Below are 15,789 nucleotides of genomic sequence, written 5' to 3' on the forward strand. Positions count from 1 at the left end.
CTCTGGGTCTGCTCTAGTTCATGTAAGTGCCCGGTTAGGTACATGTAAGAGGGAGCAGTGTACTCGACTATGGGTTGGATTAGGGCAGAGTACAATGGCACTATGATTTCCTTTGATCTTGATGTCATGCCTTTACTTATAAGTTGACTCGCACAGAAGGATTTCCTCACTACTGTAGCTACCTGGTGGTCAAACTTTAGGTTATCTATCTGTGTTCCTAGGACACTCAACACTGGGTCTACTTCTAGGGGTGTGGTATCAATATAATAATTTGCAGGGACATCTGATTTACCAAAGGGTATAAATACACTTTTTTGCATTTAGTCTCAGATCACAATTTTGGCACCAATTGCTTGACATTTTTAGGTCTGTTTGTAGGATGTCAACATCATATGGGGATTCAATGATTGCTCCCAGCTTACAGTCGGCGAACTTGGTGAGCCAGAGGCCCTCAACACTGGCCTTCACTTCAGAGAAGTATATGCCAAACAGGAGGGGTCTCAACATTAAACCCTATGGGACACTGCTAGTAACAGGTTTCTTACCGGAAGTGGGTTCACCTATCCGGGCATGTGACCCTGTCAGTAAGTCCAGTGTTTGGAGAGTTCCTATGTCATTATTGATCAAAGGTTCATAGGTAGGTACTAGGCTAATCGGCCCAAGGGCCAACGTAAGCCTAGCCAAAGAGGTTCCCTAGCTTACGCCACCCAAGAAAGTTACTTTCCTGTTCCACTGTCACGATAATTCTCTCCATGGTCTTGCAGATAAGACTGGTCAAGCTTATGGGTTTGCAGTTCCGAGTCAGCACATGGGGCCCCCTTTGTACAGAGGGAAGAGTGTTGCAGTCCACCATTCCTCTGGGACAAAGCCTGTCCACAGGCTGTGGTTAAATAGGGTTTATAGTGTTCATGACAGACGATGCTTTAAGCTATTTAAGAAGCATCCTGGAATGCACTCAGGGCCCATGGAGGCTGTATTTTTGGCTATAAAGAGCGCAGTAAGGGCCTGTCCCTCGTAATGACTGGTAGGGGATGGTTATGGGTATTTATTTGGGTGTGATAGGAGGTGATGGGGGGGGGGGTTTAAACTGAACCTGTTCCCAGCAGGTTTGCTATACTTTCAGCTGTGTCTGTGTTGCCGCTCAAGATCAACTCGGCACACTGCCGACCGTTTCCCCTGAGGTTACAAACATAATTAAAAAAAAGCCTTACAGTTATCTTTCACTTTGGAGGATATCTCTGCCTCATATTTTGCTTTTGCAGATCTGACCAGCTCTCTAATTTGTTTGTTTAGACTGCTGAGTGTCTTTTTGCACTGCTTTGTCTTTTCCTTCTTGGCTTTGGAAAGGATTTTTTCCCTTTTGTTAAATAGCCTATTTATGCTAGAGGTCCCCCAAGGTGGTTTATTTTTGTCAGCAATCATGCGTTTGACTCTGACAGGTACTGCCTCCTCGATGCATCTATGACTGTGGTTGTACAAAGCTTTGGCGTACAGCTAAGAGTAGGCCTCAGTATCATCCTGGTTCAGAGGGGCAATAAGTTTAATAAACTGTCACTTAGTTTGAGGTAACTGGCTTTAGCAAAGTTCTTAACAGGTTTGGAATTCGATGGGGGTTCTAGGTTAGTTTTAGTACTAAAGGAGATCATTCTGTGGTCATATCTTACCAGGGAGGAGTTAATGCATGGGAGGAAGTAGCATTACCCCCCATGTTTGTGATTAGTAGGTCTGGGATATTTGCATCTCTAGTTGGGAAGCTAACTGGTTGCTCCAGGGTGTTTGCATTGATGAAGTCCAAAAACCTCTGAGCACGTGAATTATGGGTCATATAAGTCTCCCAATTTATGGAGGGATAGTTGAAATCACCTTAAGTATGTTGTTGAGCTGAATGTTAAGAAATTAAAGTAGGTTTAGGTAGGAGGTATGATTTTCCAGACTCATGTTAGAGGATCTGTAGCTAGTAAGGACGTGACAGGGGACTGAACCTAGGGTTATAGTTGGGCATGGAGCAGCTCACGCAAGTCATGCTTTTGGACCAGTCTATCTGTGTACTTGTCCTTTACTAACACTGACACATCTCCTCCCTTTGTTTAATCCTGTGCTGAGAAGGACTGAAATGCATGAAAGGCACTGCAGCCCTTGATAGCTGGGATACTTTCCATGGTTCTGAACCATGCTTCTGTGACTGCACACGTTCGCATTCTCCAGGGTGAGCAGTACTTCCAGGGAGTGCAGTTTTTTGTTTAAACTTCTAGCAGTGAGCAGCAGCACCTTCAGTTAGTCATGAGTGATTTTTATTATGTTGAAGGATTTAAAGACTTGATATCCAGAAGCCAAATAATGATATATGTAAACCATCTCTGGCAAAGAATTGTGGTTTGTTGATCATGTCTCCCCAGAATGACAGATACTGGATCCCCTTGCAACACCAGAAACTAAGCCAATCTTTGAAGTCAATTTTTTGCTGGTACTGTGGCATAATCATTGGTGAAGGTAGGATGCTATTCAAGGCTGGATTCATACCCACCTAGGACACATATTCAAAGAGCTTCATCATGTGTCTATTCATATAGTCTAGTAAGGTACAGCTCTGGTCCTTTATGCCCACATGGGCTATGACTGTGTCATACTAGTACTTGTGGTTTAAAGACTCAAGTCTGTGAGTGATCTGGCGATCATGTCTCCAAAAAGGCAGCTTACGGTGATGCTCTCCTTGTTTAGCCTGGTAAGGGGACATCAGCATGTCTTACAATAGAATCTCAATAACTAGAATGCTTGGCTGTGTGGTGTATTGCCTTATGGACCTGGAAGCACGGCTGCCATGATTTTCAAAGCTATGTGTTGTTCAAAGTGCTGTCTTTTTCAGAGTGCACAGGGCCATTGAAAGATGCTTTTAGGAGGTCTTGGAGGTTTGGGTATATTACAGGTGAGCACCCGTCCATATGTGGGTCTGTGCGTTTGTCACTTAGTGTTGGTAGTGAGTGTTTTGGGTTTAACACGGACAACCTGGTTTGCATTTTGTGTGTGTGTATGTGAGAGCTTTACCTCCAATGACATTGTGTATCTACATCTCTCACACAGTTTGTCTGTTCTAAAATTAAATGGCTGTCAGTGAACATGAGATAGATACTACACTGTTTCAGGCTGGCCATATCCACCAGGCCAGAAATAGAGATGAAAGGGAAGCGTCTATCCATTATACCAGACTCTTAGTAGATGAGGAGGAGTAGGAGAGAGGCACTTAAAGGTTTAAGTGAGAGTGTTTTGCAGTACATTATAAGATGACCTGTAGTGGTGCTGCCCTCTGCACAAACTGGCAGCTCTTCGAGCAGCTATGAATAGTGGGAGACTATGGAAAGCATTTCCTATAGAGGATTTTAACTGGAGAGGTTTGCTTATATGCAATGCACAAATGATCAGCATTCTGGACTTGAACCCTGCTTCAACTCTGCTTTTTCATTTAGTTCACTTGAGCTTACACATTTTGCCACAGAGAAACTCCATGCCTCACATGCATAAACCAAAGAAATCTATCCAGAAAATCAATTTGTAGACAAAGTGTTAGGGAACCCTTTCCCTTAAAAATCCAAAACCATCCACTTTCAGTAACTTGAGACTCACTTTTATCCTTCCCACTCTTGAAAAAAATGGTCTACTCACAACTGGCAAACTATATACAGAAATACCATCTAATGTTAAGTCACCAGCATGGCTTCTGATTTGCTAAAAACATGACGACAGCCCTTTGTGCCCCCACTAATGACATCCTCCTTAATACTGACAAAGGCTATATTACTGAGCTTGTTTTAATTGACCTTACTAAAGCCTCTGACTTGGTCTATCTGACCATTCGCTTACTGGACTCACAGCCAGCCATAGAAATAAGCAAGTGTCTGTACTGGTAAAATTTCTGAAATGGAACACAAACTTACCAATCATTCCATTGACAGTGCCAAAGAGCACAGAACCCTGTGTTGGTGTGGATGTCTCTCCAAGATTCTGCATTACCAGTGATCCATGACAGAAAACGTTTACAAACTCTCCTAGATGAAATAAACCTACTTCTTGCAAATGTTGTCGTTCCTCGTCAGTGGTGGCAGCACTAAAAAACAGAAATGCATATTTTATATCCACACATATGCACGTTTGTGTATAAACTATATATATATATATATATATATATATATATATATATATACATATACACACACACACATATATATATATATATATATATATATATACACATACATATATATATTAAATATAGATGTAGGACACCAGATCAAAAGGAGACAAAGTACAGTTGTGTACACTTACCATAAATGTAGATTTTTGAGTGTATTCACTGTTGCAGTCATTACATTTGGGTAATCTGCTGGCAGGTTGCCCTCAGTCGGCCTGAATTCCAAAGTCTTGGGTCCTGTGTCGGTTGCTCTCTCTTCTTCCATGACGTCAGGGGTATAAAACAGGCAGCAGACACCATTTTCTTTAGTTTTTCTTGCCCCAGATGTCAGGTGCCCCCCCAAATGGTGAGCAAATATATATATATATATGAGTATATAAACTATATATACATACAACAACATAAACTTTACCTTCATCTAAAAACAAATACACCACAAGGATAGCGGGTGGGTAACCTGGACTGCAACAGTGAATACACTCGAACATCTACATTTATGGTAAGTGTAGACAACTGTACTATGTTCTTCGTGTTTCACTGTTGCAGTTGTTACATTTGGGTACAATCCCAAAGCTATGGTTGGGAGACTGGAGCTAAACAGCATTAGGGGCGGCTATAAGACCCTGCAAAATGCAGTGGCAAAGCCTGCCCTGGACTTACAGGAGAGAGGCAAACGATAATGCTTTGTAAAAGTATGAACGGAACTCCAAGTAGCAGCTTCTAGAATGTCTTTGGTTGGTAGCCCTCTGAGAAAAGCTGCTGATGTAGCTGCAGCCCTGGTGGAATGAGACCTAATGCCCTTGGGCACCAGTTTACCATAATGTAAGTAGCAGAAACGAATGCAGTTGCTTATCCACTTTGAAATAGTCTGCTTTGAAACAGCCTTTCCCTCTGATCCTGCAGCAAATGCTACCAGTAGCTGCTCAGTTTTTCTTAGAGCTTTAGACCTGCTCAAGTAGAATCTTAGTTGTCTGTGTACGTCCAAGGAATGTAGAATCTGCTCCCCCTTGTTCTGGGGATTTGGATAAAAGGTTGGCAGATGAATAGTTTGGTTAAGAGCCACACTGGAAACCACCTTAGGCATAAAGGAAGGATTGGTCCGGAGGGACACACTGTTTGGGTAAAATATGATAAAAGGCTCCACAGCCCTGAGAGCCTGTAACTCTGAAACCCTTCTTGCTGTAGTAATTGCCAGGAGCAAAGCTGTTTTCCATGACAAAAACTTTATATCTGCAGTAGCAGCTGGTTCAAATGGAGGCAGGGTGAGCTTTTCCAACACAAAATTTAGGTCCCATGCAGGAATTGGTGATCTTCTAGGAAGCTTTAGATTTTTGGCCCCTCTAAGATACTGTTTTAGCAAAGGGTGAGAAAAGATTGGTGGCTCTGTGCTGTAATGAGCCAAGATGGCAGAAGCATGGATTTTTATTGATGAAAATGACTGGCCTTTGTCAAGCATCTCAGTCAAGTATTGTAAAATCTGAGGAATATTTGGCTCTGCTGTGTCAGTTCCTTGTGCTTGGTTCCAAGCACAGAATCTCTTCCATTTATCAGCATAAGATTTTCTAGTACTAGGCCTTCTGGTTTCCAAAATGACACCCATCACAGATTTACTGAGAGGTGGTGTTTGAATAACTACATGATCAGCCATGCTGCCAGGTTCAGTGTTTGGAGCTGATTGTGCAGGATCTGATTGTTTTGCTGAGACAGTAAGTGAGGTATTTGAGGCAAGTACCAAGCTGGGAATTGAGACATATTCCTTAGGATTGGATACCAGTGTTGGCGGGGCCAGTCCGGGGCAATTAGTATAATTTTTGGTCTTTCCTGTCTGACCTTTAGTAAGACCTTGGGTAGAAAAGGCAGAGTAGGAAAGGCGTAAACTGATACGTTTTTCCAACTGAAGGATAGGGCATCCACTTTCCATGCTTGTCTGGGATAAGTCCTTGTGCAGAATTAGTCCAGTTGATAATTCCGAGGAGAGGCAAATAGGTCTATGTCCGGCCTCCCCCATTTTTTTTTATTATGCTGAAGACTTGTGGATCCAGTTTCCACTCGTGAGGGTCCATACATTTTTTTTATTATGCTGAAGACTTGTGGATCCAGTTTCCACTCGTGAGGGTCCATAAGGTTTCTGCTTAAGTCGTCTGCCAGAGTATTTTGCTTTCCTGGCAGGAATTAAGCTTGAAGATGTACTTGGTAAGTCAAGGCTGTGTCCCACAATGCCATGGCTAGTCTGCAAAGGGAGTATTAGTGCGTGCCCCCTGCTTGTTTATGTACCACATAACCGAGGTATTGTCCGTCTTTATCAGTAGTTGTCCTGGATGAAGTAAGTCCTTGAAGGCTGTCAGGGCATTTTGAACAGCTAACATCTCTTTCTGATTGATATGCAGATGCATTTGTTTTGGGGTCCAAATGCACTGAATGCATCTTCCCGCCAGGTGGGCCCCCCATGCATAGTCTGATGAGTCTGTAGTTAAGGTTTGGCTGGCAGGGGTAGAGTGAAGGACCGTCCCATGTTTTGGTGACATGCCTCTGCCCACCAAAGAAACTCCTGTTATAGGCAGGGAATGAGAGAAATCATTGTTTCCAGACTGTGACAATGTTGACTCCATAAACTTTTTAGGTGCTACTGTAGTTTCCTCATATGCAGTCTTGCATATGGAATCAGTACAATGCAGGATGCCATGAACCCCAAAGCCTGCAGAATTTGTCTTGCAGATAACTGGGTTTTTGTTGCCATCTGTTTGAAGTAAATAGTCAGTTGCCTTTGTTTGTCTGGCGTGAGGAAAGCCATCTGGATAGTTGTATTCAAGCTTGCACCCAGGAATGTTATCTTTTGAGTGGGTACCAGTTGTGATTTCTTTTCGTTTATTGTGTACCCTAGGCATGTTAGAAGCCTTTATACAGATGCTGATGAAGAATGTCCTTGTTCTCTGCTTGAATGAGACAGTCGTCCAAGTAAGGATAGATTTGTATACTTTTGTCTGCAAAATGCAATTACTGGTGCCAGGCACTTTGTAAAGACCCTGGGCACAGTAGATAAGCCAAAGGGCAGTGCAGAGAATTAGTAATGCATAAAGCCAGCCTTGAAACGGAGGTATCTTCTGCATGATTCCCTTACTGGGATATGCAAGTATGCCTCTTTTAAGTCTAAAGTCACTAGCCAAGCATTCTTGCCCAGCATGGGCAGAAGCTGCTGCAAAGTTAGCATTTTGAATTTTGGAATGTCCAGGAATGTGTTTAAAATTGATAAATCCAGTATTGGGCGCCAGGCCTTGTCTTTTCTGGGTACCAAGAACAGTCTTGAGTAAAACCCTTGTCCTTTTTCCTGTTCTGGCACTGGCAAAACAGCCCCCATATCCATGAGGGACATAACTTGTTTCTGTGCCTCTGCCCACTGATTATTTGGCAGATCTGGCCAACCGTTTGGAATTGGCAGAGTGTGGAAGTGGAATATGTATCCCTGGGATACTATGTTTAATACCCACTTGTCCTGGGTTATTAACTGCCAATTTTGAACATAAAGTGCTAATTTTCCCCCTAAGGGAGCTGACAAAAGATAAGTGCTTGGTGATGGCAGAGGGAAGTCATTGAGACTGTTTACTGTAGGGTTGCGTTTTATTTCCTCCAGATTTGGAGGTAGAGGCACCCCATTGCTTTGACCTGTAAGAATCCTGTGACTGGTATCTAGAACCTTTAGGGCACCTGGATTTGCCCCGTGGAGCTCTGTCGGACACAGGAAAGGACCATTTTTTTGTAGGCCAGTGTCTACTGTATCTTGGTGGCTAAACTTGTAAAAAGTCTTTTACAGTTTGCACAGACATAGCTTTGTCTTACATTTTCTTTAAAACCTCTTCTGCCTTAATACCAAACAGAGTATCATGCTGTAAAGGTGCATCCAGCAATTTAGCTTTAACATGATCAGGCAAATTTTGCTCTTTTAGCCAGGCATGCCTTCTAATCACAGATCCACTAACTACGGCCCTGCAGGAGGCCTCTAAGGAATCAAAACCACATTGCAAAGTATGCTTTCCAACTTGTTCTGCTGCATGCAGTAATTCCTGCAATTCTTTATTTTCTACACATTCAGAAATCAACATAATTTTCTGTTTCAGTAATCCCATAACATGCTGTTGATACTTAAGCATATGAAACTGGCAGTTTAAGACCCTAATTGCCAAGGTTGCAGATGTATAAACCTTCTTTCCCCATCTATCCAGTGCCCTGGAATCTCTATCAGAGGGGGTAGGATTTTTTGCTGTTGAGGCCTTTACACCTTTTGGACCCTGTGAAACAATTTCAGGGTCAGCAGCAGGGTTTTTAAATAAAAATTTGTGAGAGTCAGGAACCCTGTAATATCTGTCTGGCTTGCTAGGAGCCGGAGGTAAGGACTCTGGAGTCTAGCTTGACTCCGAAAACACATCATCCACAATGTCTAAAACAGGAGGTATGGCTAAAGGCCTATGCTGAGGGAGAAGAAGGAAATCCCTAAGCCTCTTTTTTTGATTCTGAGAAATCTTGACTCTCAGTGAAAATGCTCCCTCAAAGTATGCAAGGTTTCTCCAAAGGAATAATCTTCAAGAGGAGATGCAGATGGGATAGATTCCTCTGCATCAGAATCCTCATAGGGTGGTATAGAAAATTCCTGATCAGAAGAGGAATCAGAAGAAATAGAAACCTGATCTGAAGATTCATAATCAGTGTCTTGCCTAAGCCTCTTATCAGGAGGGGGCTGGGAACCCCTGATCAAGGTAATTAGGTCTTCAGCCATTTTGATCATCTGCTTTTTGGGCATGGAGGCCTGAGCACGTGGCTCATGCATCGTTTTTTTAGAAGTTGTTTTTGTCTTTGATTTTGAAGCTGGCATCAGTTTTCTATAGAAATGTTGAGGCCTGAGGACACCCTCAGAAGCCGGTGCCTGTTCAGCGGCTCCAGACCCATCTGAGGGAGAGACATCCACGGGTACAATACTTTGAAAATCTCGCGGCGTGCCCGACTCCACATGGGTCTCGGTAGAGGCCTGCGACTCGAAAGTAGCGGGTATCAGGGGCTGCGAAAGCGCCTCACTGAATATCGGCGACTGGCTTAGGAGAATGCCTAATGTCGTCGGTTTTGCACCGTGACGGTCTGTCTCTGTCCTTTTCTTTGCGTTTTTTGTGAACTCCGGTAGTCTGATTGCTATCCGACGACATTTCAGGATAGTTAAATCTGTTTCCAAAATATTGTGAAGCAAAGATATACCGACACTTAATAGTGCTTGGTTAAATCTAGCACAAAACCGACAGCTAGGCACGTTATGACCAAGGCCTAGGCAAGGAATACAGTACAATTGGAAATCCTTATGAGGTATTTGCTTCCCACAATTAATGCAATTATTAACTTTTACTGACATCAGTATGGAGCAAGAAAAAGTTTCCCCAACAGGGTACTTAGCTTTAGTGAAGACTTCGGTTCTGAAACTCGAATTCGAAAATTTCAGGAGTCGGCCGAACGGCACTTGCGAACTGCTTCTGGCACCGCACGGCAAGACAGACTGAAGAAAATGGCGTCGGCTGCCTGTTTTATACCTCTGACAACATGATGTCATGGAAGAAGAGACAGCAACCGACGCAGGACCCAAGACTTTGGAATTCAGGCCGACTGATGGCAACCTGCCAGCAGATTACCCAAATGTAATGACTGCAACAGTGAAACACGAAGAACATCACTGACAGCTAGACTATGTAAAAACGTCAAATTAAATATCAACACATTCTGCACATGTTCTGGTGATTACCAAGGAGCAGACTACATCAATGGCAAATGTTTTTGCAGAGGGCAAAGCCCCCTGCATCCCTGCTAATTATATATATACTAATTCTAACATTGCACGATCCCTGGGGAAAGGAAATATCAGGGAATATCCCCTACTGGGGACTGTCAATCTTACACCACACCTGTCGATCAACTGTGTGTGTGTGTGTGTGTGTGCGCATATATATATATATATATATATATATATATATATATATATATATATATATATATATATATATATATATATATAAAAGCCATGGCCTGAAGAAACTCTGTACCTATGAACTACCACATAGCTGGTAGTCTACTTAATGCCAAAAATGTGATAAGAGACCTTGGGACACAGGTGGACAGTAGTCTCTCCTTTGATAATCACATTGCCACAGTGGTCAGGAAATCCTTCTACGTGGTTCATCTCATCACAAAAGGATTCTCATCCAGAAAAATGGTCATTGTTCCCCTCTACTCATCACTCATTAGACCCATTACAGAGTACAACGCCCCTTTTGGTATGTACCTCACAAGACATCTACAACAACTGGAAAGACCACAGAAATACCTCACAAAGAGGATTACTGGCCTCAAACAGATGCCCTATGCAGACCGTCTCAAAAAACTACAGTTTTACTCCATTGCATATCGCCTACTCAGGGGTGATCTCTGCCTAACATACAAAGCTATGTCAAACCCAGAGCTGTTGGACAATCCCTCCGAGCAACACGCTCTAGGGACCTAAACTTTGTCACCACAATAAACAGAACATGCTGGAGGGATAGATTCCTGTCCCAGAGACTTCCCATACTCTGGAACAGACTACCTATGTCAAACAGAGCTCCTCATTAGCACTCTTCAAGAAAAATCTTGATGATTGGATGGGAAATTCACCCCAGGGATCACTTCTGTGGCTCTGCTCGACAGGGGCACAGGAAAATAATTTTCTTGGGTGGCGAAAGTCAGGGTACATTTTTTGGCTAGGCTTGTATGGGCCAGAGACTTCCCATACTCTGGAACAGACTACCTATCTATGTCAAACAGAGCTCCTCATTAGCACTCTTCAACAAAAATCTTGATGATTGGATGGGAAATGGGAAACTCACCCCGGGGATCATTTCTGTGGCTCTGCTCGACAGGGGCACAGGAAAATAATTTTCTTGGGTGGCGAAAGCCAGGGTACATTTTTTGGCTGGGCTTGTATGGGCCCTAGGGCCGATAGCCTAGTACCTAGCTATGAACCTATATACATTTTTTTTTTTTTACAATGCTACCGCTTCACCACCGCGGCTGCTACACACACACACACACACACACACACACACACACACACACACACATATATATATATATATATATACACACACACACACACACACACACACACACACACACAATCACACATATACACACACACATTAAAAACACACAGACACATACATATATTATAGCAACAGCACTACCCTTTTTCAGACTTAATTCTATGAAAAAAAAATCACACTAAGCACACCTTAATGTTTTTAATGCTAACTTTAAAATGAAATGCAATCCTTCCCTAACTTTTAAGTGTCAAGCTATTACACATTCATACTTACATATTTAGTATGTTACCAGATAAAACACATTTAGAGAGTAGAGGGACTATATGTCTGACCAAGCTACACGTTAAGTCTGAAAAAAGATGATCCACAATGTAATAGTACACTTGTACACTTGCATTCTGTCAGAACAAGAACAGTGAAGGCACTTGACTGGCTGGTAACCAGAACCCAATAGCTGTTCTGCACCACTGCAGAACAGTAAGGATATATAGCTGTGTGAGCGCACTTACCATACAGTGATCTTCTGTGAAAAGTCATCTTAACACAGATGTTTGAACAGACTCACTGTTACAGTACAATTCAGTGTTGCAGACTAGCATCTAACAGACTCCAACAGCCTCACAAATTGATTGACAGAATCTTCCTGATGTAGGTCACTGAAGTGGAGGCACCTCTACTGGAAAGCACTCAACCACTCCTGCAGGCCCACCCTTCTCATAGCAGAAGCCTATATGCAAAATAACTTGACTCTTGGAAAGTGTTTGCTTTGTAACTGATTTGCCCTCTATTTTGAACAAGGGCTACGAAAAAATTATCTAGTAGAGGGCCTTTATCTGGGCCAGGTAATACTGTAATGCTGTGAATCCAGTAAATGCAGGATCCTCTCTAGTTTTGGGTCTTTGGGAAGAATAACAGCACAGCTGGTCTGGCTGGTTAAAGGATACTTCTGACAACCTTAAAGGAAAGAAGTTAGGCTTTGCTCAGAGATTTAGCCTGCTTTTGTCAAAGACCATGAACAGTTCCTCAGACAACAGGGCTTGCAACTCAGATGTCTTGCTTTGCAGAGAATATTGCTACTATTAACATGGTGGTCATCTAGGACAAGAATTTGTTCAAGGCCAAAAACTGCAAGCTCAATAAAGTCTAATGTTGGATGCTCAGACAAAATTAACCCTCAACAGAGGAGGACAGATAACTCTTCTCAAGTTGCCAAAGATGGATATCCTTCTAAAGGAAATGCTTGACAAGCAAGTCACTTGCCACAGCTACTGCAAAAGAGAAGCAAAAATATATGACAGAAAAAGACCCTTACCTGAAACAGGCCTACTATAGAGACAGGAGACGAGTGGCATACCTGTTCCAGGTGGATCATGGTTCTTTCATTTTGCCAGGTATGAATTCCATGTATTGGGTGTCCTGGCTTCTTTCAAGAGAGCCAGCATGTCCTGAGAGAATAGGTGGAAGAGAAGAATAAGATTCAGATTTTCATTTTGTTGGCCTGAGTCCTTTCAAGGTTTGGATGCATTACAATTTCAGCTCCAAATAAGCAGGCCTATCCTTGCATAAGAAGATACAGTGGTTGCTTAACTAGTTACACTACTACCACTGAAAACCAATGTTGTGTGGGTCAGAACATCATAACTAGTACTACATGGCAATGCTTCCTGCCCACCTTCTACACTGCTCAGTAAAATTAAAGGTAGTCGACAGAAGGCATACGAGAAACTATACCACTAATGAATTGATACATTATCCATTCTCCATGCTCCTTTGCAGGTGAACCCTATGCAATAAAACAGGAACTAATGGATTCATCTGGGAAGCAAACAAGTGTACTTTGGGGTGGCCCTAGTTGATCATCGTTTGCAAGAACACTTGCCCATTCTGCTGTAGGGTATATAGAATCCATTATACAGAGCCCATTATATTTACAGTGCCTTCTGATAGGCTGCATATTAGGAAGATTCGTTGGTTCCTCAAGAGGATATGGAACCAGCATTTTTAAGCCCTCAAGACAGTGCTCACTGTGTACCTCTACATTCAGTGGGAATTTTTTTTTTATTTTATTTTGGGTGGACAGAGAGCAGCACAACAAAGGGAAAATTTTCTCAAAGCCCAAACCAATTAGTCAAGTACTATTGCCTCAGATTTTCCAGAGAGGCCCATAGAATCGTTTTGTTTCAGAGGGCTTGTTTCCCTATGCTAAAAAAAATGCACATCAGCCTGAAGATACTAGCAGTGCTCCTGTTTCTCAGAGCTTCAATGGAACACTGGAGACCAGGTGCCCTCCAGGCTAGCTCAACATGGACAATGCCATGGTGATGTGGTAGACAAACAAATGGGAGATGCAGACAAGGTCCTAACCACTGTGCAGACTAGCTATGGATGTATGTGTACATTCTGGAACTCAGGGCCTTATACAGACCATCAGTGCAACATTACTGCAGACAGCCCGAACAGGGGGCTTGCAAAAAACCTCAAATGGAAGTAAAATTTTACTTATTTAACATTTGTTTACTGGGAAAGTCCAACTGGGGACAGAGCCCATTTTCAGCATAGGCCTGGGGAGAAATGCTCCAGATGCATGTCTTTGGAATGTGGGAGGAAACCGGAGCACCCAGAGGAAACGCATGCAGGACATGCAGACTCCGTACAGAAGGCACCCCAGCTGAGAATCGAACCAAAGAACCTCTTGCTGTGAGGTGACAATGCTAACTGCTACACCACTGTATGTCTGCCTCCCTGTTTTGCCCTCTCTCTTCCCATACCACATCTACTTCTTCCCCAGTTTCTCATCTTTAGTCAGCTGAACCTCAAGCTTGAAACATAAGGGGGACAGTTTCGACTGTACTGTGGGATCAAAGGGTAAAATAGCTATTTAGCCATCTGCACTGGGGAATCAAAGGATTAAAAAAAAGATGTTTAACCATATACAAAGCTTTTTTGTCCAGCTTTCTACAGGTGTCTTAGGATACTTTGCCGAAGACAAAATATCTGTCTAATGAAGCACTCAAGTATTCTCCTTTAATGTTTACAGGTAATGCCTGTACCTTAAGCCAGGCATGGTGTCTGATAATAAACCTGTTGCAGCTGCCCTACAAACTGCATCTACTATATTGTAACCGCATTTAGTTGTGTGCTTCCCAAACTTGGGGAAACAGAATACTTTTTAGGATTGCATACTTAAGTAATTCATCCTAGATGTCTGCAAACAAATTCATAAACTGTATTAAAATACCACCCCAGTACTTCATATGATTTGGGATATTTCCTGCTCAGAATGTCAAGCCAAATTAAGGACAAACCTTCTTACCATGCCTGTCTAGTACTCTTCCCACCTCTCCTTGCTGTTTTGCAAGGTACTGGAGCTTGGGACTACTTCACTGCCTTTGGATGCCTTCAAGGAATTCATCTCATGGCTTGCCACTTAATTCTTATATGAAATTGCTGGATCTTGCAAAACCTGTCCACAGGGTTATGGGCACAAAGGATGGGGGTGGGGTAGAGTGGAAATTCAGTTGTTGGGAAGATTCTGCAAAGATGTAAAAGATAAAAAATGGGGGCACTGCTGTGGCTTTGGTTCCTACAGTCCAAGGAGATAACAGTACTTCTATTTCACTCTGTCTCCCACTTAACTTTTTCCTCTGGGACAGACAATACACCTGGTTGCTTATTAATAGTGTTAAACATACCCCTTGCAGACCCACTCAAACTATTTAACCCAAGTTTAGCTACTAGTTTCAATTCCTGGTTACTGGAGCACTGCATTTGTGAAGAACCTCCATAAGGGTGGCCTAACAACTGACTCAGAAAATTACAGACCTATCAGTTTTACAAGTCTCATCTGCAAAGTCATGGAAAGTATTAAAACTGACCTTATAAATGATACAAAGAACTGCGTTCAATTTGATCTCCAGCACTCTGGTTTTGTGAAGGGCAGATCCTGAGTAATGAATCTGTTAGACTTCTTTAAAAGGGTCACACAGCTGTAGATGGTGGGTGGCATCTTGACCTACCTAAGGCTTTCAAATCCATTCTCCCTGCTGCCATCATACAGAAGCTTAATGCTTTAAAAATCCAACCAAAACTGTTTGAAAGACAAACCCCACAGAGTACAAGATACAGGTGCCTCATTAGAAAGTACAAAAGTGACCAGCAGTGTTCCTCAGTGCTGGGACCTCTCGTTGTTGGCCTTTACTTCTCAGATCTCCAAGTATACAGGTAAAACCTATGGCTAAAAAAAGGTTGGTAGACAACTGCAAACTGGAGGCTGTTCTTCAATTTCTGACAACCAAACCCTCCACAAATAACTCTTCCTACCAAGTCTTGCTGTACTAAAAATGGTCTCAAACTAAATTCTAAAAAAGTGTAGTATCAATATTTGTAGACAATCCCTCCCTTCATCACAATGAGCAGACAACAAACCACTACAAAATGAAAATACACTCAGGGACATAGGAACTTGGGTTGATAACTCACTCTCTTTTGACAGCCTTGTGA

General features: G+C 42.6%; 1 protein-coding gene across 1 annotated transcript in view; it reads right to left on the reverse strand.

Moving 5' to 3' along the window:
- Positions 1-15,789, reverse strand: part of DDB1 (damage specific DNA binding protein 1) — a 2,836,764-nt gene that overhangs the window by 266,835 nt on the left and 2,554,140 nt on the right. Inside the window, exon 24 of the mRNA XM_044059793.1 lies at positions 3,930-4,099. Within this exon, the coding sequence (XP_043915728.1) occupies positions 3,930-4,099 (170 nt within the window). The remainder of the gene's footprint in view (positions 1-3,929; positions 4,100-15,789) is intronic.

The sequence above is a fragment of the Protopterus annectens genome, chromosome 17.part0 (genome assembly GCF_019279795.1).
Source record: "Protopterus annectens isolate FY-2018-M chromosome 17.part0, PAN1.0, whole genome shotgun sequence".
In the NCBI taxonomy this organism is placed as follows: Eukaryota; Metazoa; Chordata; order Ceratodontiformes; family Protopteridae; genus Protopterus; species Protopterus annectens.